The sequence below is a fragment of the Anoplophora glabripennis genome, unplaced genomic scaffold (assembly GCF_000390285.2).
Source record: "Anoplophora glabripennis isolate ALB-LARVAE unplaced genomic scaffold, Agla_2.0 scaffold45, whole genome shotgun sequence".
In the NCBI taxonomy this organism is placed as follows: Eukaryota; Metazoa; Arthropoda; class Insecta; order Coleoptera; family Cerambycidae; genus Anoplophora; species Anoplophora glabripennis.
Genome location: NW_019416437.1, coordinates 656,915 through 681,455, shown reverse-complemented (window position 1 = coordinate 681,455; position 24,541 = coordinate 656,915). Strand labels below are relative to the sequence as shown.

At 31.9% G+C, this 24,541-nt stretch overlaps 1 protein-coding gene across 1 annotated transcript in view; it reads right to left on the bottom strand.

The window, feature by feature from the left end:
* Positions 1-24,541, bottom strand: part of LOC108917091 (C3 and PZP-like alpha-2-macroglobulin domain-containing protein 8) — a 195,207-nt gene that overhangs the window by 146,078 nt on the left and 24,588 nt on the right. Inside the window, exons 4-5 of the mRNA XM_018723528.1 lie at positions 22,839-23,062; positions 17,575-17,730 (exon numbers count right to left, since the gene is read on the bottom strand). Of these exons, the coding sequence (XP_018579044.1) occupies positions 17,575-17,730; positions 22,839-23,062 (380 nt within the window). The remainder of the gene's footprint in view (positions 1-17,574; positions 17,731-22,838; positions 23,063-24,541) is intronic.

Sequence of the window (24,541 nt, the reverse complement as noted above, 5' to 3'; positions counted from 1 at the left end):
GGCAATTCTCTTCTCCATAAAGGTTAAAGTTGTTTTAACTTTTTACCACTCTTGGGTAAAATGTTTTTTACATCCGTCATTGTGGATAAACAGGGACCACTCGAAGTGTTATGTCAGTGTGTACTTTATCACTTCAATTTTTTATTGTAAATATAGTGTAGATGAAACTCTTGGAATGGTAACATTTCATTTCGTGGACTGTTTCAACCTTAATGGACTATTTTACAGTAGCCGAAAGCACGCATAAACAAATGGGTATAATTTTTCGATTACCTTTGTATTAAAGATGTAGAAGATATTTTACTTGCGAGGTATTGGTACTGCATATACCTAAGTTTTTGATTATTATTTTTAAAAGGAACATTTACACACTCCTTACTTATTTTATGAAGCAAAAATATAGTATTTAAAAAAATTATTATTATATTTGACACATTTAGGGTCAAATTCTAAAATATAATACGTAAAAATAAACAAATCTTGATATATCTATATTCGTACGAAAATAAATTACTCTCATTAATGAATCTGTGTTATAAAATAATTCTATATTCTACATATAATTTCATCATCATATATTATCTTAGCATGTGGTATAATAATTATATCAATTTTATTTCTCCAAATAAAGTACATTTGTAAGTAATTGTATGTATGCAAATTAGTACATGAAATATCTATCTATGTAATTTTGTTGAAGATGTTATAAATATGTCTATACAGGATGTTAATTAAAAATTTGCTATAAATCAATTTTTGCGATATATGTATTTTCAAAATGCGATATATACTGTTTGAAATTTGAAGGTTTTAGATGATCCGTCAGTGTTACTAATTTTCAACTATTTTGAAGAGGTCGCTAGCTACGACTTTTCCTAACAACATATTAGATTATACATTTTTTGTCGATAGGTTTCCTGCATTGAATACTGCTTCTAATTGTTGTACACAAAACAGGTACTCTTGGTGAAACTATTTTTGAGAAAAACGCAATTTACTATGCCAAACTACTTTCTATCTAAAAAATATATTTTTCGCACCAATGGAATTAACAAAAAGATATATACGAAAAATTTGAGTATTGTATAATTACAATAGGTATTAAAAATTTCAAAGCTCAATTAAAAATTACATACATTTCAAAATATTGTTCTGGCCAATGTTCTTTTGTTCCATTTTTGCAGTGAATAATTTATTATTTTTAATCATTCGTATACAGGGTCGTCTCTTTTAAGGTATGCTATATGACTGAATTTCAATACAATACAAAAAACCCAACGTGAAAAAAGTTATATTCTAAATAATTGCTGAGAAAGATTTTTTTTTGTAATAATGATTTATTTTCCATTAAGACAGTATACATGTATAGAATTCGTCATACACTTAATCTAACTTCAATTTAAAAATATAGAAACTCTGACACACTGTAAAAACATTTATCTAGCAAATATAACTTTAACTTTCGTTTAAAAATATTTATAGATAAACAGTATTTAACATTGTTTGGTAAACATTTTGGACCCAAGCAGCAAGGAGTATTCAGAGCTAGTTTTAGTTTGATAAACGGCACTCTAAGACCACCAGCATGTCTCTTGTTATAATTGTACTTATCTTTGTTAATGTCAATGCTTTTTTTATTTCTATATACATAAACATATAATTCTTATATAAACAAACAGGAAAATGGTAAAATGTTTAATTCCTTAAAATATTGTCTATATGACTCTCTGTCTGAGATTTTTAACATGCAAGGGATGATTCTTTTTTGAGCAATAAAAACACTAACTGAATTAGTCGAATTACTCCCATAAACAAATTCCATATACGTCTTAAGTCTACTTGGGCATAGTAAACGTGTACAAGATAGAAAAAGTTCAACACCGTTTGCAAATTTAAGAAAATAAACTTTAGAGAATTAATTTTCGAAATAAGTTTATGACAATGTAATTTAAAGTTCAGGAATTCATCCAAATAAAAACCTAGAAAACATACACCATTATATGCATTAGTCACAATTTTATTATTTACTTGTAATGTATATCTTCGATAGTTCTTTGAAAATTATGTATTCTTAAAATATCAGTCTTGTCCACGTTAAAAAACAATTCGATATTGTTAAAGTATTGTGAGACTCTGCCCACTGCATCTGCGGTTCTACTACGCAATGCATCTGAATCCCTTGACGATAAAACTATTTAAAAGTCATCAGCATAAGCTATACAGGCGATATGTTTTGTGACACTTGATGTATTGTTGACATATAAAATGAATAAATCAGGTCCTATTATTGAGCATTGAGATACACCTACATCCGAATTTTAACAACCTGATTGCATAGAATCTATATATATTGTTTAGATTCGACCTTTAAAGACACATACTTTTGACGACCCCGAAGAAATGTTGATACCCAGTTATGTGCAGATCCTCTTATGCCATATTTTCCCAAAATAGATAGTAATAAATTATGATTTACGCAGTCAAAGGCTCTGCTCAAATCACAAAAGATAACTTCAACGCCGCCAGCTTCAACAAGTTCAATGATTTGATTATAAAGAGATAACATTGCAGATGACGTCGATCTGATTGACTTCTACTAGTCGAAAATTGACAAAACTGATATACTAAAACCGCTGTATCTTTTTCATTGCGTCACAAGCAATATTCGTATGAACTAAGACGAAAAATCCTAGTCAAATTAGACACTGTTTGCATATAAATGAAATGTCATCTTGACAATTCCCAAATCTGCGTATCTCGCAAATTTTAATACTGGATACGAAAATATGCAAAAAATCGATATTTCAACACTCAGAAAATATATCCAACAGTTAGGTACTGAGATGCGATCAAAGCAACTGTTAAAATTTTTATCTGACTGTCAACTCTGTATTAAATGCGCTAGTCAAACTATAGTCTAAAACTAATACCCAACAAACGTCCTCCATTTTCTTTCACTCAAATACACATAAAATATTGGAACGATTGTCTGTGTTAGACTGAGACTATGAAGACATTTATGCCATCATTGTATCTCTTTCTGGCGTATACCAAATAATTAATTCACGCCCGCAACGACTCTTTGATATTAGGACACACTCGTGACGTAATGGCAATCTTAAATCGGTTCTACTTTACAGTCCTATCCTTAAAAACATATTTATATCAAATTTCAATAAAAACATTGTTTTTGAAAAAAATTTAGCAAAAATTTTATTAACAAAAGTATCTTTGTCGCTCCGTAACTCAAAAACAAAACACTGTTTGGTTCAAAGAAAAAATATTGTTAATTTTTGTTGATATATCAGCTCCTGAATTTACGGTTTTTCAGGACATTCTGTAGAATTGGTAAACTTTTCAAATCTCCCGTCCTTTTTTTCGGTTTATGGCCATATTTTTTGGGGGTTGAAGCTGCGAATGCTAAATTTATTCAAAAGATATTCAAAACAGAAACAATCTAGTTTTGACTTGTTTTTTTTCAAGTTTTTTTTTCTGTTGGGTGTTGTCGAGGCTGCTCCGTTTTCGTTGGCCCACCCTGTATCAAAGATAAATTGTAACACACCCTCTATTTTGATTAAATATTCTAAAGATTTGTTTGATCAGTTATTACGTCAGTATAAAAGGTTCCTTTAATAAACGAAACTGTAAATAGTTTGAGCCTCAAGACTACGCCCAACCGACACAAAGAAAATATTTGCACATGTTATCTCCTTTATGAGTTCACTACTCGCGCTTGAAGTTCTTGTATAACCTAGATCAGAAGCCCCTCCAAAGTAAAAAGCTATTGTGTCAGGCTGAACGAGATCGAAATTTAAAGATCTTCTACTTGAGTCGTGAGTGCAAGACCATGTTCAGAGGATAATGTAAAACATGGGGTATTTGTTTCATGAAAATTTATTATTTACGCGGCATCAACTTTTTTTGCGGAAGGAGAAAATGGTGTGAGCCGACATATTACGTTGGCACGCCTAATTTAACATTTATGAAAAATAGGAGCTAATTTTAACTTTGAGGGATGCTTGTCAGGAGTGAACAATTCGTAAATTTTGCGTGTCACATCATTAATTTGAAAGAACATGGAAAAAATATACTGAAATAAAATATTGTTAACATTAAATAAGTAAATGGTTTTTAAATAGTTACTTAGAATGTTTCAATAGTTTTTTCATACTAATATTGTGAAGAATACGGATAACAAAAATATGATTGAATTTTATTTAATATTATTTATGTAAAATCACTTTTAATAAATGCTTCATACAATATTTTTTGTAAAACTATATTAAAAAAATGACGTTTGTGGGTTTGAACTTCTGATCTATCGCTTACGTGTCGGACGCGTTTCAACTATACAGGGTGATTTTGGGAATAGATGCGGCATGAGAAATGGAGTCAATATTGTAAAAAAAAATTGTGTAAAATCCTTATAGTTTCTGAGAAAAAAATTATTGAAGTTATAGCACATTAAACCACTACATAGCTGGACAACTGTAGTCTCTAGCGTCATTCGCAATACGCGTGGAGAGCCATGTGACTCCTAATACTGAAATCCGTCGTTGCGGTAGTTTTTACCTGTTATCTGTGGTATTTACATCAGTTTTTTAGTAGTTAGTGTCAAAAATGGCTTGCGTGTATAGCAACTCAGAGTTGATGGATATAGTTTTAATTTATGGTGAAGCAAGACAACATTTGTATTATGGTGAAGTATTTGTGTTATGGTGAAGCAAGACATCATTTGTGTTAGTTCGTAGAAAGTGAGTAAGACGGACCCAAATGTGTTTACATGCGAGTGGATAAAATTTTGAAAAATTGCTGTTGCAGCATCGGACATGTCAAATGATTTGATTATTTAAAAACACAAATTAATTTTATTAATAATTAATAAAGGCAAAAGCATTTGAATTTGCTGATAAAAATAGGTGCGATAAAATTATATAAATTATACTATTTACATATGTCTTTCCTTGCGAAATTTTTTGTCCGTTTTTATCACGCCCCCATACCGGTCGCATTGTGCGAGGTCAGGTTTTACAGTGGACCAGTTTCCAGTGCCGTGCAGAAGTGTATTTTTAAATCAATTTCGAACTGACCTTTTTGATTTTTTCTTTACAAAATTGTATTTGTAAGGGTCCCCTGTACATCCAGAATTTTTTTTTGGATAAGTTCTGAATCACCCTGTATGTGACAATAAAGTATATGTATATCAAGTCAGGTGCTAGATAAAAGGTATCTAACAATAAGTAAAACAGTTGTAAGTTATTTAGTGTTTATTAGTAAAAAGATGGATTTTGAAGAAAATAACGGGAAGTGAAAGTAATTTAATTATTGCATCAGATGTTGAAGAAGCCGCAAATAGGGCATCTTGATGTAAAATGAAGAAAGTAGCAGCGAAGTTCACTGAAAATATACTTTTCGCTTACTTCGAAGAAAAATGTAAATTATGGAAGGCTGAAAGGCTGGTCTAATTTCTTCATGATAAAACCTGGTTTGCAAATCAAGAACAACGTGGACTGGATATACCTAAGCAAGTATTACAAGATAATAGCGTTTTTAAAACAAAAAAATGTAGGATATCGGCCAAAAAAATGAAGCTCTAGACACTAAATATCTAATGATAAAAGTTGCATTAATGTCGTCGTGAAGAGCTTTGTAAATTGGATGATATTAAAAAATCAGAAAACTCCTTACTGATTCATATTTTGGAGACGTCCGTCGTAGTTTTTGTATAGTTGGAAGCTACATGACTTATTACCATAAAATACAAGGTGTCCCACGGTGACGAGACATTAAACATATTTGAGAGACTACTTCGTTTTAATTTTGAAAATTTGGGCAATAATATTTTCGGGCATTTGAGAAGGGCATCTCAACTAAAATAATGGCGACCACCTAACCCTTCCGGTTATACTGGAAGTTGACGTCATCTTCATTATTTTAAATGGAACACCCTGTATATTATTGCAATTTTGGATTCTACGTCAATTTTTATGTGAACTTTCATAAAGGTTCTCTATTCTTAAAGTTAACCGTTTTTAATATATTTCATTTAAAAAAATAATAGATAAAAATACACTGCCTAATTAAAAAAGATGTGTATTTTAAATAATAAAGTTAGAGCTATAACATTTATATAGGACATAACTAAAACTTTACCATAATTTCAAAATGACTTAATTTCACACAGAGTGGTAGAAATTTAGTCAACTTTAAACCATCTTAACTTATTTTTTTTATGAAACACCCTGTATATTTTTGCGCAACCTGATGAATAATTTTGTTTTCTTTCGGATGTTATAATGGTTCCCTATATCTATCTCTTCTGGTGTTTAAGGATTTGCTGTTTCTCATACAGTCAACAGATATCGCATAATTTCTTGCGAGGATGGCTGTGAAATTTTTAGTAGAACTTCAAAACAAGCACCTAATCTGTCGCCAGTTTATCACCAGATATAAAAATCTGGTGGGGACAGATCTGGAGATCTTGGTGACCAATCCCAAGGTCTTAGACGTCTAATCCACCTGTGTTCAAACATTTCATTTAATTGGCAGAATACTTCGTTTCTACAAAGAGGTGGGACACCGTCTAGCTGATACCAGCAGATTCTTACAATTAGTTGATCTAGGGGCAGATCCTCTAAAAAATTTGTTACAATGGTTCTCAAAATATGGGGGTATCTTTGTGTATTTAAATTGTACTCGTAAATAAAGTACCTTACCTGATTGTCTTTAGGTAAGCAAAATACGTTGACACTAAACTTGTGTTGAAAATTTCTTTCGCGGATGACATGTGGATTTTCTGATGCCCAAAATTGTCGAATGTGTCTATTAAAAGTACCTAAAATGCGTAAAAACTCTGGATTTTCTTATGTTCGTGTTAAAAATCATTTTACAGAATTGAGTTCGTCTTTCAGCATCCCCGGGAACAAAATTGAATTTAAATGGATGATGACCATTAGTTTTCAAAATCTTTTGGATGGAGGTTTTTGAAATGCCTAAATCCTGTTCAGCAGCACTATGTGCAGAAATTCGACCATATTCCAATTGATTTCTTAAAATTATTCGGAACATGTGTCTACTCATTGGTGGTAAATGAGGATATCTCTCATTAAATACCCTGCAAGTCCTATTTTTTATCTTGTGATACAATCTATGAATAAATAATAAATTTGAATAAATGTTAACGTTTAAAAACCAAAAGGGATAGATATAGGGAACTATTATACCATTCCAAAGAGAACAAAATTGTTCTTCAGGTTGCGAAAAAATATACAGGGTGTTCTATTAAAAGAAATAAGTTAAGATGGTTTAAAGTTGACTAAATTCGGCATTAAATTTCTACCACCCTGTATGAAATTAAGTCATTTTGAACCTATGGCAAAGTTTTAGTTATGACCCATATTAAATTTATAGCTCTAACTTTATTATTTTAAAATATACATTTTTTTGAATTATGCAATGGATTTTTAACTTTTTTTTAAAAAAATGTAATATATCGAAAACGCTTAACTTTAAGAATAGGAAACCTAAAAATTGACGTAGAATCCAAAATTGCAAAAATCTACAGGGTGTTTCATTTAAAATAACAAATATGACGTCAACTTCCGGTATAACCGGAAGTCTTTAGGTGGACACCATTATTTTAGTTGAGTATGCCCTTCTCATATGCCCGAAAACAATATTGCTCAATTTTCAAAATTAAAATCGAAGTAGTCTTTAAAATATGTCTAATATCTCGTCACCGTGGGTCACCCTGTATACTGCATTAAAGCCAGCCGCCGTTACCCACCGTCATTTTTTTTTCTAAATTATGTTAACGACAAATGTAGTGTTTAACCTGTTGGGATAAATACTTTTGGGAAGACTCCTAGGTACTAATATTGCCCAATTTCTAAAATTGTCGGATATTATTTTTTAAGGAATGCTTTTGTAGAGATACCAAATATGAATTTATTTGACTATAAGCACAAGTCTTTGGACAAAATGTGAAAGAAAGTTGTGTATCGTCGACATTACATTTCATTTTAGTACATTTCATGTAATTAAACATATCTGTTGTATAAATTAAAAATAGAATCGGTCCGAGAACAAATTCCTGAGAAACTGCTGAAGTAACAGGCAAGGAATTGGAAAATTTATCATTAACAATTACTATTTGATGTCTATTAACCAAATAAGATTAAAAAGTAGCAATATCATCAAAACCGCAGTATATGTATAATTTAGAACATAGTAAATCATGCTCAAGGGTATCAAACACCTTTGAATAATTAAGTAAAATTAAAGCAGTAACATTTCCTTTATCCAATGACGTGTTACTTTTAATAACTTTTGGTTTTTCTATTGTAAGTCAAGTGTATGTCTTTTTAAATAGAACAAAATACACGACATAATTTATATTAAGATTTATGCCTATGAGGTTAGATATTTTGTTATATACCTAGATTATTAGAATCAAAGAAATTGTTTGACTTCATTAATAGGATTTTTAGGAAATTTTTCTTAAATTTATTTAAATTAACTTAATTCCTTTAAAATATAGTATAAAATACTTGCATATTTTCATGAACTAAAAGCTAGAGAATTCCCGATTGCTACATAATCGTTATTCCGTATCGCACTCCTACAAGATTTATTCCTGGAATAGCTCCTTCCGACAGCATCGTAATATTTCTTTTAGCTACTTTAGCATTATTTATTGCATTTAATTTCAGTAGAATCGCAATAATACCTGTTATACGATTTTCCATTCGACGCCATGTCGCTCCTGGAGTAAAATATGGGATATATATTTTTGTGAAAATTTATTATTTACAAGAAAATGCTTTCCTTTATTCCTATTTTAAGTTTCCATATCCGGGAACGAACGTGATCGTATGTATTGTATTGTAGCTTCGCAAAGACAACATCAATAAATAACGAACGATTTGGATTTAATATTGCTCTTAAGGCCTGGGTTTCCATTGACGTTGTATTATATACTATGACGATAAAAAGGAATAGTCGGCAATATGTGTAATCTAAACAGTCCCTACAGTCATCTTAATTTTATCCAGGTTATGGGGAACACTCGAATAGTATTAAAAGAAATCGAGAAAAAAATCCGCCATTCGGAAAACGAAGAGAGACCCGAGGGAATATGAAATGGATCTGAATAAATATATAACTTCCATAAAAATGATAAAAATATGTATATGGTTTTCTTGCGTTTGATTATATATGGGCGAATTATTGTGACACTTTTGAATAGTTTCTTATATTTCCTGGATATAAGTTTCTAAAAAGATATATCCGATTTTTGACATTTTCACTGTTCTGTTCTGTTAAGAAAATAATCGAACTTAATTTTTCCAAATTTTCAGCTCTCTTTTCCCGTTATGATCCTTTCAATGGATGTTTCATCGTCATTAAATTGTTCAAGGAGTTGCCGACCAATGTCCACACGTTTTTTTTCTCTTGTCCGGTCATCAAATGAGGAACAAATTTTGCTACAACTCGATTCATGTTTCATTTTTCAGTGAATATCTCATGGCCCGATTGAAAGCTAACCTCTTCCGCAATATCTCTGGCAGTCAATCGGCGATTTGCACGCACCAAGTCTTTGACATTCTTAACGTGGGAGTCATCAGACCAAGGCCTTCTTGGTGGAAGATCGTCTTCAATTGACTGACGACCACTTTTAAATCATGAAAACCATTGCGTACAAACCAGAGCATCATCCCCGAAACCTTATTTCAAATGTTGAAACGATTCCGTGAAAGTTTTCCCCAGTTTCATGCAAAGTTTCTCGTTGCATCTTTGTTTAAGAAAATCGCACGTTTCAAAAATCATCACTAACACTTAAACATATAATGACAATATCACGAAACTAAATGATATATCAATAATCCAGAAAGATGTGGTTACAGAGAAGGTTATGCGCAACGCAATGCTGCCAACGCCATGTCACTAAAATATCACCATTAGCGCATAATTCAAAATGTTCGGTTATTTTATGAACGGACCTCGTATACAGTATGTCCGCGGATTGAGTTTACAAGAGGACAAATGAACCAAAAAGTCAAAGATACGAAGAAAAGGCATAAAAGTTTTTGCTTGGTTAGAAAATACGAATCACCATGACCAACTTCAATTTTGTTGTACAGGGTGGGTCAAAAATACCAAAATGTTATTTTGCGTAAGAGTAAACATAAATTATTTTGCAAGATACGAAAAAAGGCATTATTGTTAAAAGTTTTTGCTTAAAAAATGAATAAGAGTCACGTTATCAAAAAATTAAGTTTGTATACAGGGTACAAAGTAAAAAACTAAAATACGTCTATTTCAATTGTAATTATTAAATAATATAATAATTATAACAACAATTAAGTTAAAAAACGTAAACAAAACAATATGATGAAAATATCAAATTTCAAAAATATGGAATTTCTGATTTCTTCCTGGGATATTGAACGAACAGCCTGGGTAATTTTGACTTTTAGCATTTCAATATCATTTGGTATTGAAGTAGCATAAACAATTTGTTTTAAATGGCCCCATGGAAACATAACGGCCATGGTTAAGTAAGGTAGCCTTAGAGGCCACAAAACTGGACCATTTCTATCAATCCATTTTGGACCCAATATAAGGTTATGGATAACCATCCTGTTAAAATACATTTTTTGGCGAAAATTTAGAGGTAAATTTTCGAATTCATCGCTAAAAATGTATCAAGTATTTCTAAGTACTATATTCTATTGTAGGTGTTATTGTAAAAATATTGGCCTATAATGCAATGGACAGATATCGCGAATCACAATCATGTTCACGATTGTAAACTATTGCCTTCGCGCCATTATTCTAAATTCAGGGTTTTCCGGAGACCAGTACCTGATGTGCTGGGATGCTACAGTTCCATTAGTAGAAAATGTACGTTCATCAGAAAACATAATAGACTTATAAAAATCAACATCCTACCCACAAACAAAGATCTAGTCTTTTCGATTTATCTCTTGTAATATTTGATTAAAGTGTGATTTGAACAGAAATATTTTATTTTATTTTTTTTTATCTTCTGAATCTTACTTTTTTCACAACTTCTAACTGTTTAGCACGATTTCTAAGGGACATCTCAAGAGTTTCTGTAACAGACTGCAGAACTAAAACTGTGGCTGCATCGTTATGATCATATTTTTACAAATTGATAACGTGACTCTTATTCATTTTTCAAGCAAAAATTTTGATCAAGAATGCCTTTTTTTAGTATCTTGCAAAATAAGATATGTTTATTTTACGCAAAATAAAATTTTTGTGTTTTTGACTCACCCTGTACAACAAAACTGAGGTTCGTCATGGTGATTCGTATTTTCTGAACAAGTAAAAACTTTTATCAAGAATGCTTTTTTATCGTATCTTGGAATATAAGGTATGTTTACTCTTACGCAAAATAGCGTTTTTGTTTTTGACCCACTCTGTACAACAAAATTGAAGTTCGTCATGGCGATTTTTCAGAAAATTCGCTGGTCTAATTAGTTTTTTACAGTCACTAAAATCACTAAAATTTTATATAAAGTTAATTAGAGTTTAAAATATTACTAAGAATGTACCTATGCGTTGTTAATAAGACATCCATCAATAAGTTTTGACATAAGCCTACTTTGAGAAAGGTCTCTTATTTTATACACAGTAATATTGTAAGAGTTCAATTAAAAGTCTTTTTTCTCGAAAACCGTCCACATTAGGAAGTTCTAACAAGAGTACATTATTTTTAGAAAATAAAATTGTACATTATAAATTGGAGCCCGAATGGGAAAAAACCTAACCTCGAAAAAAAAATAAAACCTCTATGAAATATCCAAAAAATAATTAGACCAGCGTATTTGGCATCCTTGAAAACCCCGGAATACCAAATTTCATAAAAATATTTCGCACCGTTTGGAAACTTTCACAAAAATTCTATTTAAAAAAAATTATTTTGTCGCTCTGTATCTCGAAAACAAGAGGTGATAGACATATAGTTCATAAGACAAAAAATTCTTATTTTTTGTCGTACGGAAGGTCTTTCTGAAACACCCAGTATATCCGGTTCCTTATTATTTAGAAGTAGAGTATTTTTTAAATAATGATATTTGGGAAACAACTCAATACTTTTATATTTTTTAGTATTCGTATTCCAATGTTAGGTATATTTTCAAGTTGTGTAGGGTTTTATTTATAGTTGTGCCCTATGTTCTTATTACTGTCGGTATACAAATAAATCAAAATCCAAATATTAGAATACAGATATTTAAAGTTATTAAACATAATAAAGAAGTATACTATGAATTTTACGTAAAATCAGCTCCTTTTCACTAAATATTTAATTAGATATTGAATAAATAATTAGAGACTATACACTTAATTTTGTTAATCTTGTTTGTTGTATAAAATTTATAATGTATTTACACGGAGTAATTTGCAGTAAACACTGTTATATTCTCCTTGCCGTAACCTACTTTCTTACAAAGGTTTTTACGTCCTTCGTCCTAAAAGTAATTAATCACTTCTTTATTAAAGTGTAGTTAAGAATGTAACTGAGAAGGTTTTCCTACAATCATAAAGTGTTTTTTCAGGGAAATAAATTACAATAAAAATCCTATTAATGCTTGCTTCGGCTTTATACATTTTTTCATAGTATGGCAAGAAGCAATTTGTTAGAGAAAATTTATGTAATATTTACCCTCTGTTCTAAACCAAGGGAAGTAAGAAATAAAAGGTTTTGACAAAACATGTTTTCTCAAAATGATTGATGAACTTCTAACTTGTAACAGATCAAATGTTATTATCTCGTACTCAAAAGATCAACAAAACATATATACCATCAACCATTATTCCATTCTCTGTGCGTTGAGATTAAAATCGATGTATTTTATAAATGAAAGCTACCGATAACCGTTCATAAGGAAAAGAAAATTACTTAGTCATATTTTGGCTCTGTTCAATCCAGAGAGAATACGGCTAGGGCTTACTTTCATCAAAAATGGAAGCAATCTTTCTTTCGTACAAAAGCTTAATAATCAAGCAATGACTATTTATGAAATAAGTGAGCAAAATAATTCTTTGATGGATGAATCTGGAGGGAACAAATAGAGGAGTGTCATTATTCTTACTATTTTTAGTGCTCAAAACATTTTCTTTGAGGAGAGTGTACCTACTGAAGAAATATGTAATAATTTTTTCTTTATATTATTAGTTATTACTTGATTTTAGGATATGATCTGCCCAAATAAACTGACACCATGGGTTTTTGTTTTGTTTTTGTTTGTAGTGTCCCATTTAGCCCAATGGATAAGTATCTAAAGATTTACTTAGTAAAATGTAGATATATCACTTTATGCGGTAATCTTATTCACAAAAGCACACAAAGACAAAGATTTTAATAAACGAGAATATAAATTAACTTAGCAGGAGCCATCATTTAAATTTTCTGGCAGATGACATGCACCCAATACGTAACTTCCAATAATTCCCTATCAAATGTTAATTTTAAATCCGTGTTGGAAATGCCAATCTCGTGCTACATGTTGATTTTCAATTTCCCAAAACATGATTATTCCTAAAATTAAAAACATCCCGTCGAGTAAACATGCTTTATCCGTAAATAATAATATTTTGATTGTAAACACCGGATCAACGTCTTGCTGATTTTGAATAAAACATACACATTGTAGTCTTGGAAGATCAGCTCGTGACAAATTCTGATTATAAGATATTATTAACTTTGATATTAAAAAAAAATATGTAAGTATAAAAATTTCAGATTAATATTTATAAGGGATGATGAATTTATACAGGCTGTTTCAGAAAGACCTCCCATAAATACAGGGGGTGATAGTACGACAAAAAATAAGAATTTTTTGTCTTATGAACTATATGTCTATCTCGTCTTGAGATACAGAGCGACAAACTAAAATTTTTTAAATAGAATTTTTAAGAAAATTTCCAAGCGGTGCGAAATATTTTTATGAAATTTGGTATATCGGGGTTTTTGAGGATGCCAAATACGCTGGTCTAATTATTTTTTGTATATTTCATAGAGGGCGCTAGATATGCTACATTCCTATTACATTTTCGATTATAATTTTTTGAAGGTTAGATTTTTTACCATTCGGGCTCCAATTTCTAATGTACAATTTTATTTTCTAAAAATAATGTACTCTTGTTAGAATTTGCTAATGCGGACGGTTTTCGAGAAAAAAGCCTTTTAATTAAACTCTTATAATATTACGGTGTATAAAATAAGTGACTTTATGTCAAAGCTTATTGATGGATGTCTCATAAACAACGCATATATTCTTACAATTAGTAATATTTTAAACTTAGAAATTAAAACTTAAAATGTAACAGAAATGTAGCATAACTAGCGCCCTCTATGAAATATCCAAAAAATAATTAGACCAGCGTATTTGGCATCTTTAAAAATCCCTGAATACCAAATTTCTTAAAAATATTTCGCACCGTTTGGAAACTCATAAAAATTCTATTTAAAAAATTTTATTCTGTCGCTCTGTATCTCGAAAACAAGAGGAGATAGACATATAGTTCATAAGACAAAAAATTCTTATTTTTTGTCGTACTATCAGTCCCTGTATTTACGGGAGGTTTTTCTGAAACAGCAGCATTAACAGTTGGTGCAGGTAAGTCTTTGATCGTGATTAATACGCCAGTGTTGTTAGTTTTGGACCATATGTTCGAGATTTTATGACAAAACTATTTTGACGTTGCTTTTTTTCATATGTCTTGTATTAAAATGTATCATTTGATTTTACAAACAAAAGGTAGGTAGAGATGTTTTAAAATCTTATGAGCTTTGACCTTCATATGCGCAGAAACATAATTCCGACCGTCGCCTAAATTATTCTACATCCTAAAAACATTGCACCTATTATTCACAGTCTCTCTCGAGCTCTAGCGTAAACAAGCCTTTGATTCGATTACAAATATCATAATAAAATGCCCTATTCTTTATTATTTTAATTTAAACAATAAAAATATATATAACGAACGTTCGCCAGTTGACTTTATTGATGCCCGAGCGCCTTAGCTCATTTCCAGTTGTGATGAGGCACGTGGTCTAATTCTGAGTCAATGTTTTCACAACGTGCTTATTAGAAGAATTATGGGGATACGCCACGCCTTTCGCGCATTTCGCGGCTCATGAGATATTAAAAGATCTCTACTCTTATTAAAATCACGGCAACTGCGTTTTTAGGAAGTACGCAACTGACTGTTCCAAAAGCAACCAGCTTCTACCTTAATATAGGTATAGAGTGTCCGCAATCGAATGGGTGATAGTTCCTTGGATGAAAATGAACCAATTTGAAACAATTTACATTGCTATAATTTTCCTTCCTTAAAAAGTTACAAGCCTTTAAAAACATTTTTTTTATTTTACTCTGTTGAAAACCCTTTGCTTTTTCAAGAAGCAAAATTGCACCAGCAGATATTGATTTAAATCGGTTTATTTTTATCCAAAGAAACTAACTTTGAAGTATCATTAATTCGTTCCTGGACACCTTGTACAGGAACAGAAACTGATTGGGTTCGGGACAGTCAATTGCATTTTCCTTAAAATTCCGTTGGTTTTAACAATGGCACCTTTTATGTTTACAATGCACTTTAAAAAACCTAACTCCAAAAAATTTAGGCACCTATATCGTAAAATGCCAGTGAGAGAGGTAGGTAGTAGCTAGCAATTGCGTTTTTCTTAAAATTACGTTGGTTTCAACAATAACACCTTTTATGTTTACAATGCAATGTAAAAACATAACTTCAAAAAAGTTATGTCGCAAAATGCCACTGAGAGAGGTAGTAGCTAGCGACTTTTGGCAAATGGTAAAAAATTAACAACATAAAAATAATCCCACTTCTTATACCCACGCTCTTGAAGGTGTAAAGAATTTCCGACTTAAAAAATTATTAAATATATCGAATACAATCAAACTTTTCTACTTCAGGAATAGGTCATTTTGCGATATATGTTTATACAAAATTTTCTTAGTATAACCTAAGTATCAGCTCCTTCCATATTATATACATAAATACCTTGTATTTATGGAAATAAATTGATTGGCTGTGGGTACAATTATTGTTCTCGAAAATAGTGCATTTTCTGCAATTTCAGTAGGTATTATTATTCACTATTATTATTCAGTAGTATTATTCAGCAGTATTATTACTTGTAAAATGAAATTTAACATCGTAATGTGTGCAAGCAATGCAAGAAATTTAACCTATAAAAAGTCACAACGTTTTTTGAAGAGTTGCCAAAAATTTAATTTTCAAAAATAATCTTTGATGACCTATATCTTAATAATAAACATGCATAAGTGCAATTTTATCTTGCATAAAGATGACACTCTTGTTGAAATCACCGAAAACGACTTGTTTTTTTTTTGGAAAAAGTGCAATTGATTATCCCAGTCGACCAATTTGATTTCTTTAATATACATACCTCAAGAGTATCTTTCTTGGACGAAAATAAACCGATTTAGCTCAATGAGTATGAGTATAAATTTACTTTTTTTAACATTTTTTTAAATCCATTATAACATTTTTGTATGTAATTAAGTAGGCACTATGGTGACTTGATATAAATCGGTTTATTTTTATCCAAGCAGCAATCCACGAAATATACCGATTTCAACAGATCTTTTAAAGTAAAACCTTTTTATGTAAAATTAAATTTTACGTTAAAATATACCATATGCGTGTGCTACGTTTTCTTATATTTTACTATTTCTTTGTGACATTATAAAACACTGTAGATATTTTCCAGAATAGGGTTGTTGAGACCAAATTTCAAAAAGTAGATAATATAATTCTACACGTACTAACTAGTGTGTATACACAATTAGAGATTGAGAAATGCATCAGAACAGTTTTAAAATAATTATTTAAAACTGATTTTTTATAACATTTCAAAACGGCTGTGGCGTCATAAGGGGCACCTTGTAGTGAAATTATGTGTAAATGACTGCGTAAAGGAAAAAAATTGGAAGAAGACGCTCTGTCAGCACTGTCAGTAGTGTCAGTCTGTCAGTGACACTGTTGACACTGTCGTATAAAATATTTTCAAGTCTATGAGTTATTTTCCTTAATCTTCAAATTCCTTTATTAAGTAAAATTATTATTTCAATTGCCCCTTATGACGTCAGACTAGTTTTTAAGTAACGCAAAAATTCATAAATGATTTCTACCACTAATTTGTCATATATTTAAAATTTGCCTATACAGGCAGGTTCTTTTATATAAAATTTTCGACTCAATAAGAATTTGTATATGGTTTGTTTTTATAGTGGACAACCCTGTTGGTGCTCATTATACGAATTAAAATTAAAGGATAATAGTAAAGATAAACAATTGACCCTCTTTTACGTAAATGTATTTAAAACAGTTAAGTCCTTAATAACCCTCAAATGCATTCTCACAAAACGAAACTCGCAACATATGTATAATTGGGATATATCCCTTGTTCGTTTCGTGTAAAACGCTTATTTGCTTACATTCCAACCCATTCAAAAGCAACACAACCAATCTCGGCACCACTTATTTATTTACCTGCAGTGCAATAACATCGCTGTCGGCCAGGATGGCAGGAACAACAAAAGTGCCCTCGCCGTTTGATATTTCAATATCCTGGGAGTATATGGAAGTGGTATTATCGTAGACTTTAACGCGGACTCTCACTGACTTCTCGGTGCTCATTGCTTCCACCTGGAACACAATAAAACCGGTGAAACTGTGTATCGATACAATATGACGGCGATAACACTAATAAAAGGGGTATTCAGCTTAACGTATTTACCTATGGCGGCGGTGTAAATGTAAAGCGGGCGCGATAACTTTATTCAATTTTGCATGGAGGCTGGCGGATAATGTGTACGCCTATATCTTTTAATGGGACGTGAGCGTTCCATGATTGTATGCAACTGTTGTTTCAACGGTTACATTGAGAGCTTGCATCGGATATTATTACATATAGCTATAAACATAAACCGTTTATGGACACTATAGACAGGGGCACTAGAAAAAATATGTACCTAATAATTGACTGTGCGTTTTCAAAAGGTCTGTAAATGAAAACAATCTTAATATTTGCTGTGGAAATAGTCGTCGAAGATCGTCATTTGAAAATGTTTACTATTGCTAAACATTAGATACAGGGTCGTTAAAACATTTCAGAGGGTGATTTCTCAAATCAATTTATGAATTAAAGTTTATATTAACAGGGAACATACGTGTAGGCATTTATTTAGAAAAATATGTTGCACGCCACTGCATATTTTTAACTTTTTCAGATTTTTATAATCGTAGTTCATTACCTGACATAGTACGTCTCTTAGCACTGTTGAATTTCAAGCTAATTTATGGAGAAAAATGCTATTTTATTAATTTATCGGTCATACAATATTTAATTATTTTTTAATAAAGTAGCATTTTTCTTCAGAAATAAGCTCCATATGAAAAATTGCTAACAGACATCTTTAGTCAACTAACGATATAGATTATAAAAAATTGACTAAATTTTATTTTACATCAAAACATGCCACATAATTGGCAATCTGATCGTTCAAAGTTTGAGAAAAAGAGAACATTCTTTGAACATTATGTTAATATGAACCGTTGTTTCATAAAATAATGTAAAGAAACACACTGTATATCTGAACCAAGTGTATTAACAATTTTATATATTAAACTAAGCATAAACAAAATTTCAATAAGGTGAATTGCAAAATTGTTGATATATTTTTAGATGTAAATTGCCAGGCGAAGAAAGGACACGGCACAAAACAAATGGAAAAGGATTGTAGTCAAATGGACTGAAAATACAGTATGTTGTATTTCATGACATCCTGCTCAAAAGTCCTCATGGGCCCAACGTCTGAAAATGTCCAGTTTTGGAGATATCAATGGTGGAAGGTTAGGAATATCAATATCCGCTGTACCCATGAGGACTTTTGATCAGGATGTCATGAAGTACAACATACTACATGATCAGTTCATTTGACTGTACCCCCTTTTCCATTTGTATTGTGCGGTGGTCCTTCCATAAGTGTTCTTCAACTGGAAAATTCATAGCCGCCATCTTTTGGTAGTAAGAAGAAATTATATATGTCAAGGTCAGTTCCCGAGGGTAATACGTTATTAAAATTACGCACGACGATTGACCAAAAATATGTTAGTTTGCGTCAAAAAATTGTTCTTCTTTTTCACAACAATGCGTTTGTTCACAAAGCAACTAAAGTCCAAACCATTCTCAACTATTATGATTTATTTATGTCTACTTCGGATGACGTTATTTTGCAGATGATGATATTGAGCCTATTTTGAAAGTGTCGTGTCCCGTCCTATATATCTTCTTTTCTCACTGTTTGTTTTTTAAACACTTTTATTATTTTCTTGTGCTTGATGGCAGTGAAATTATACGAAACAGTTTTCGTGTAATTTCTCTGCCTTTTTTGGATAATGAACATTTTGTTGTCTCTAGTTAATTCTGAGCACTGTGGGTGTTCGATTGATGATCTAGGTCGGAGCCTGGGCTCGCAATTTATTTGTAACAACGTTTTGTATTGTTAATAATAAGATTATTTGGAATATTTGGAATTGTGGTGTACTGTGTAAACATAGTATTGAATGTACAATGCGATGATTTTTAGAGTCATACAACATGCATTTTTAGGTCCTTGGTTCAGAGTCGATGTTCTTGATCTTCTGTCCGGTTTCTGACACCAGGCCTCTTTGGCTGATTGTTTTTTGCATAGGACAGATTGGTCTCTTGTAGTAGTTGGTAGTTTGAATTTCGTAGCTTTTCTGGTATGATATTTTTGGAAAATTCTGAATTGGATTGTTCTCATGTGAAACTTACGGCGAACTTTGCCAGTTGCTTCAGGAATAGCTTTGGTCTCTGCTGATGTCATCCGTTCTGGCAGGGTGGTTTTAGATCAGTCTGCGGCTCAGGTAATATCTTCGATGGTTGACTTTGATGACTTTGAAAGTTAGTTAAAAACTTCGCTTCTCAATTGTCTAGCTTTATGTCCTCCGACATGGGTCGCATTGTTGGTATGGTTTTTGTTGGATTAAAAACATGACTGATTTTTGGAAAATTCAAACCTTCTAAACGATAAAAGCCAACTGGAGTAATATTTTTCTATATTAATAAATTAGTGATAGGGTAGGTGACGCAAGTGAGTTGAAGATAAAGGAGATTATGTCGACAAATTAAAAGATAAAACAAATCCTCTCTTATTTCATTGCTAAGGCCAGGACTTCTCCAGTATCCTCATAAATTAAAATGTATGAAGTATCCGAATTTGCCTATTAGCTTTTTGAGGAAGTGTACTTAAAAAAATATGTTGAAAACTTCATTATACATCAATACGACTACGTTTGTTGGTTTATCTAATCTTAATTAACTTTCACATGCTTGAATAAACGCGATTTTAGCCCACATTTCTTATATGAGCTGAAGAGTCGCAATAACTCTGCAGTCATTTAGTACGTCAATTTTGCAATATTGAAATGTATTATAAACAAAGATGTCATTCTTCTTTGGCGCAGGAGATTGTCTATGAAGACTAAAGTCTTACAAATGAAGGTCGTAAGAAGACCAAACATTTCATTATCAAGAAATTTGAAATTTCCTTGTGAAATACACTTCTTAGAATACTTTTGCTGCCAAATTCTGAGGAGCTAATAAAATATATCATATGAGCTCAATGATTAGTGCGAGGCTATTAAAACTCAATGAATCCCAAGAATATCACACAGAACCCAAAAATTCACAATCAGATTAATAGATAGAGGTCAATCGGGTTTCCACTAGTATATTTCGCGAATATTAACGTTGATTATACTGCGTGCCTTATTGTCTTTTGTTCGAGAGTTGTCAATGATTGAATAATTTTCGGTATATCGTTTGAGGAGTGTGACAATTTTATTGAATATATATTGCTTCTTTGTAGTACTGTAGTCCTGGACAAAATCTTTTTGTCTACTATTCTGGTACAAATCTATTGTGTGTTCTCAATTTGTCCTATGTAGAGCAGCTGCCAATTCTCTATGCTATTATTTTTTAAAAGACTTCGTGTTAACATGTCTCTATTTAGATATATAAACTTTGCCGCACGCATACGTAATATCACATATCACCAGATTCTTGCAGTGTTCAACAGCTAAATGTCTTCAAATGAATGAAAACCTGAAAACCTAGAGGTGTCAAATCTGTAAACTTCTATCCTATTTGTGTATTCAGTATTATAATTATTATCAAAGTTTTGGCTATTGTCTTTAATAAGAGGAATAATTGTTTTCTAAAGCGTGAATAAATCTGTGAGTACTTTTTAAATTCGTTTCATTTTAAATTAACTGTAAATGTTACTTGGTTTATAGCACTACTTACATACCTACAGGTAAATCCAATACAGCATCACGAAAGATTCAATGAAGATGTGGACAAAAATAACACACAGCCCCACAAAAAACTGGGTGGTCCGAAAGACATGACCTCGGTAGCCATATGTTTGTTAGGTCGCTGAATCTGAATACGGTGTCCGTTTGATCCGATTAGATCAGGTTTAAGGTCAGTTCAAGGTCAAATGTAGAGAATCCATTGCCAACAAAGTAAGCCTACATATCTATACGTTTTTGGGGTCGGTGAATCTAAATCCGGTATCCGTTTGACCCAATCAGATCTGTGTTAAGGTCAGTTTAAGGTCAAATGTAGAGAATCAATTGCCAACAATGTAAATAATATATCTATACGTTTTTGGGGTTGCTGAATCCGAAACCGGGGTTCGTTTGACCCGATTAGGTCTGCTAAGTAGTCTCAAGTTCTAAACTGAATACACTCAAGTTAAGCATTTAGGCGTATTAAAATTTGAGTAACAAATAAGATTACGGAAAGAAAGCTTTAACTCTGAGCCAGTGGCTCTCGAGTTAATTAGTTGACCTTGAACCGACCCGATCTAATGGTATCAAAAGGACACCGGATTCGGATTAAGCAACCCCAAAAACATGTAGATATATGGGTTTATTTTATTGGCAATTGATTCTATAAATTTGACCTTGAATTGACCTTTCACCAGAGCTAATCGGGTCAAACCGGCCCCGAAATGGGATTCAACGACCCCAAAACCGTATAGATACCTTGGTTTACTTTGTTGGCAATTGTTTTTCTACATTTGACCTTGAACTGACCTGAACGCAGACCAAGTCGGAATAAACGGATACCGGATTCGGATCACCAACCCGAAAAACGTATAGAAATGTATGTCTTTGTTGGTAATTAATTCTCTAATTTTGACCTTGAACTGACCTTTCTCCAGAGCTAATTGGGTCAAACGGACACCGGATTCGGGTTCAGCTACCTCAAAAACATACCTACCATGGTCTTGTTTTTTGGACCTTCCACTTTTTTTTATGGGGCTGTGTCGAATCAGACTCGCTTGTAATTTGCTTATTATCTATTATTATTTTCTGATTTGAAAATTAGAATCGATCTTCCCTTATTATATCCACTTCGCCTTTGAAACTTGTGGTGTTAAACTTATATCAGTTTTTTGAAGCAAATTAACATATACAGTGTATTCTTAATTTGAAAATCCAAAGTTATTGTGGAGTTGATGATCATTAAGAATGTGACAAATTTGTTGAAACTTTCAATTACAATTACATATATTTTTTCGTTATTAAATTTTAAGTTCGTAGTTTTACCGTTCTGTTCATAAATCATTCACTTGTAAAATCCGTGTCGTGTGTATAAGTACCTATCCTTTGAACGGAGACGCCGTGCAAAGATGTAATCTATCACCATTACGTCTTACCTTTCCAGAGAAAGGCAGTCCAGGCTTATATCTGCGTCTCATTTCTCTTCCGAATCTCAGCTCGACGTAGTGCTCTTCCGCTACCGCGACATCAGGAAGGCCGTTTCCAACGCCGGGCGCGATCTCGATGGGGGTCGAAAATTCCGTCGACTCCACCTCCACATGCACCAGCCACCTCCCGGATCGCACGTATTCAGAAAGCGGTAGAGTGAAGGATTTCACACCTGTAACAAAATAAAGGTGGATGATAAAAATAAATTCAATTCAAACTAGGAATACGAGAACGTCAAAAAATCACATCTAATGTATACCATATGTATATGTATCGGGTGCTTCTTATTTATTTCTTTCCTTTTCACAAGTTATTTAAAAAGAGAAAAATGAAATTATTAGCGAAATTTTCCATTTGGCGGCTTAGTTCATTGCTGAATGGAAAAATTGATACACGGGAATCTATGATCTCTCTACACACATTTAAAAAAATCTCTACAAAGAATTTAAAATAATTCATGTATTTGTCAGTTTCATTTACTTAAATATGAATATTTTTACAAATAAATCTTTTTTCGTAAAGTAGTGCACACATACAGAAATGCCTTTTATTCCTTGTAAGAATTCTAAATGCTATTATAAAACATTGTATACTATATGTGATAAACAGATGAATGTTGGATATAAATGCTTATTATGGACACTGTTGATAAATCACAAGCCACGTGACCAGTACTTTTGTTTGAAACCGTAATTTTGTAGTAATTAAATTCTGGTCAAAAATTACTAAAACAATAAGATCAATACTACATTAAAACGTAACATTTCGTCTTACCGGTTTATGATAGGTGTAATTTCATTCAACCAATCAGTGATCAGAGTATATCCAGTGTAGACGCAATGGTTTCTTACTGTTTATTGTAAACGAATCATTATGACCGATGACGTTAAATTGATATTTGTGCATTTTTCAGTTGCGTCCGTCGTCCGTGTCTGTTTTCGTTTGAGTTCATTTGCTGACATAGTTTTATTGTTTCTTTTGCTTCAATATTAAATCGTACGTATTTCAAATGAATCAGTTGTTTTCACAGCTAAGTTTTTCGCATTTCGTCGAATTACCGGTAAGTTATAACAGAAAGAACATTTTGACGTTAATAACATTTTATTGTATTTTCGAAGCGGAACTCAAAATCATCGGTCATAGCATACTCTTTACAATCCTGCATTGAACAATTTATGAGGAAATTCCGTTGAGTATGACACTATTAAGCCGGAAATGTGCTATTGAAAAGTGATAGAAAATTTAAAAATAGGTATGTAAACATAAAGATATGTATTTAATCGGAAAGTATCAAAGTGGGACACCATCCTACAGCATGTCCGCGGATTGAGCTTACAAGAGGATAAATGGACCAAAAAGTGAAAGATACGCCAAAAAAAGGTATTCTTGATAAAAGTTTTTGCTTGTTTAGAAAATACGAATCACCACAGACAATATAGCTTATCGCCACAGACTGCGTGTTAAATGCTGGAAACTGGCAACCCGAAAAGGATGCAGGCTTTTGTCAGCCGGCATCTAGCAATAAAATTTAGCGTGGTAACTATTCTACTTAGTAATAGGTGGCAGTTCTAGCGGTGGCTTTGTTGCCAAATAATAACTGCCAAATAAATTTAATGCATTCAGTTATGTATTAAAGAGATATGGAACTTAT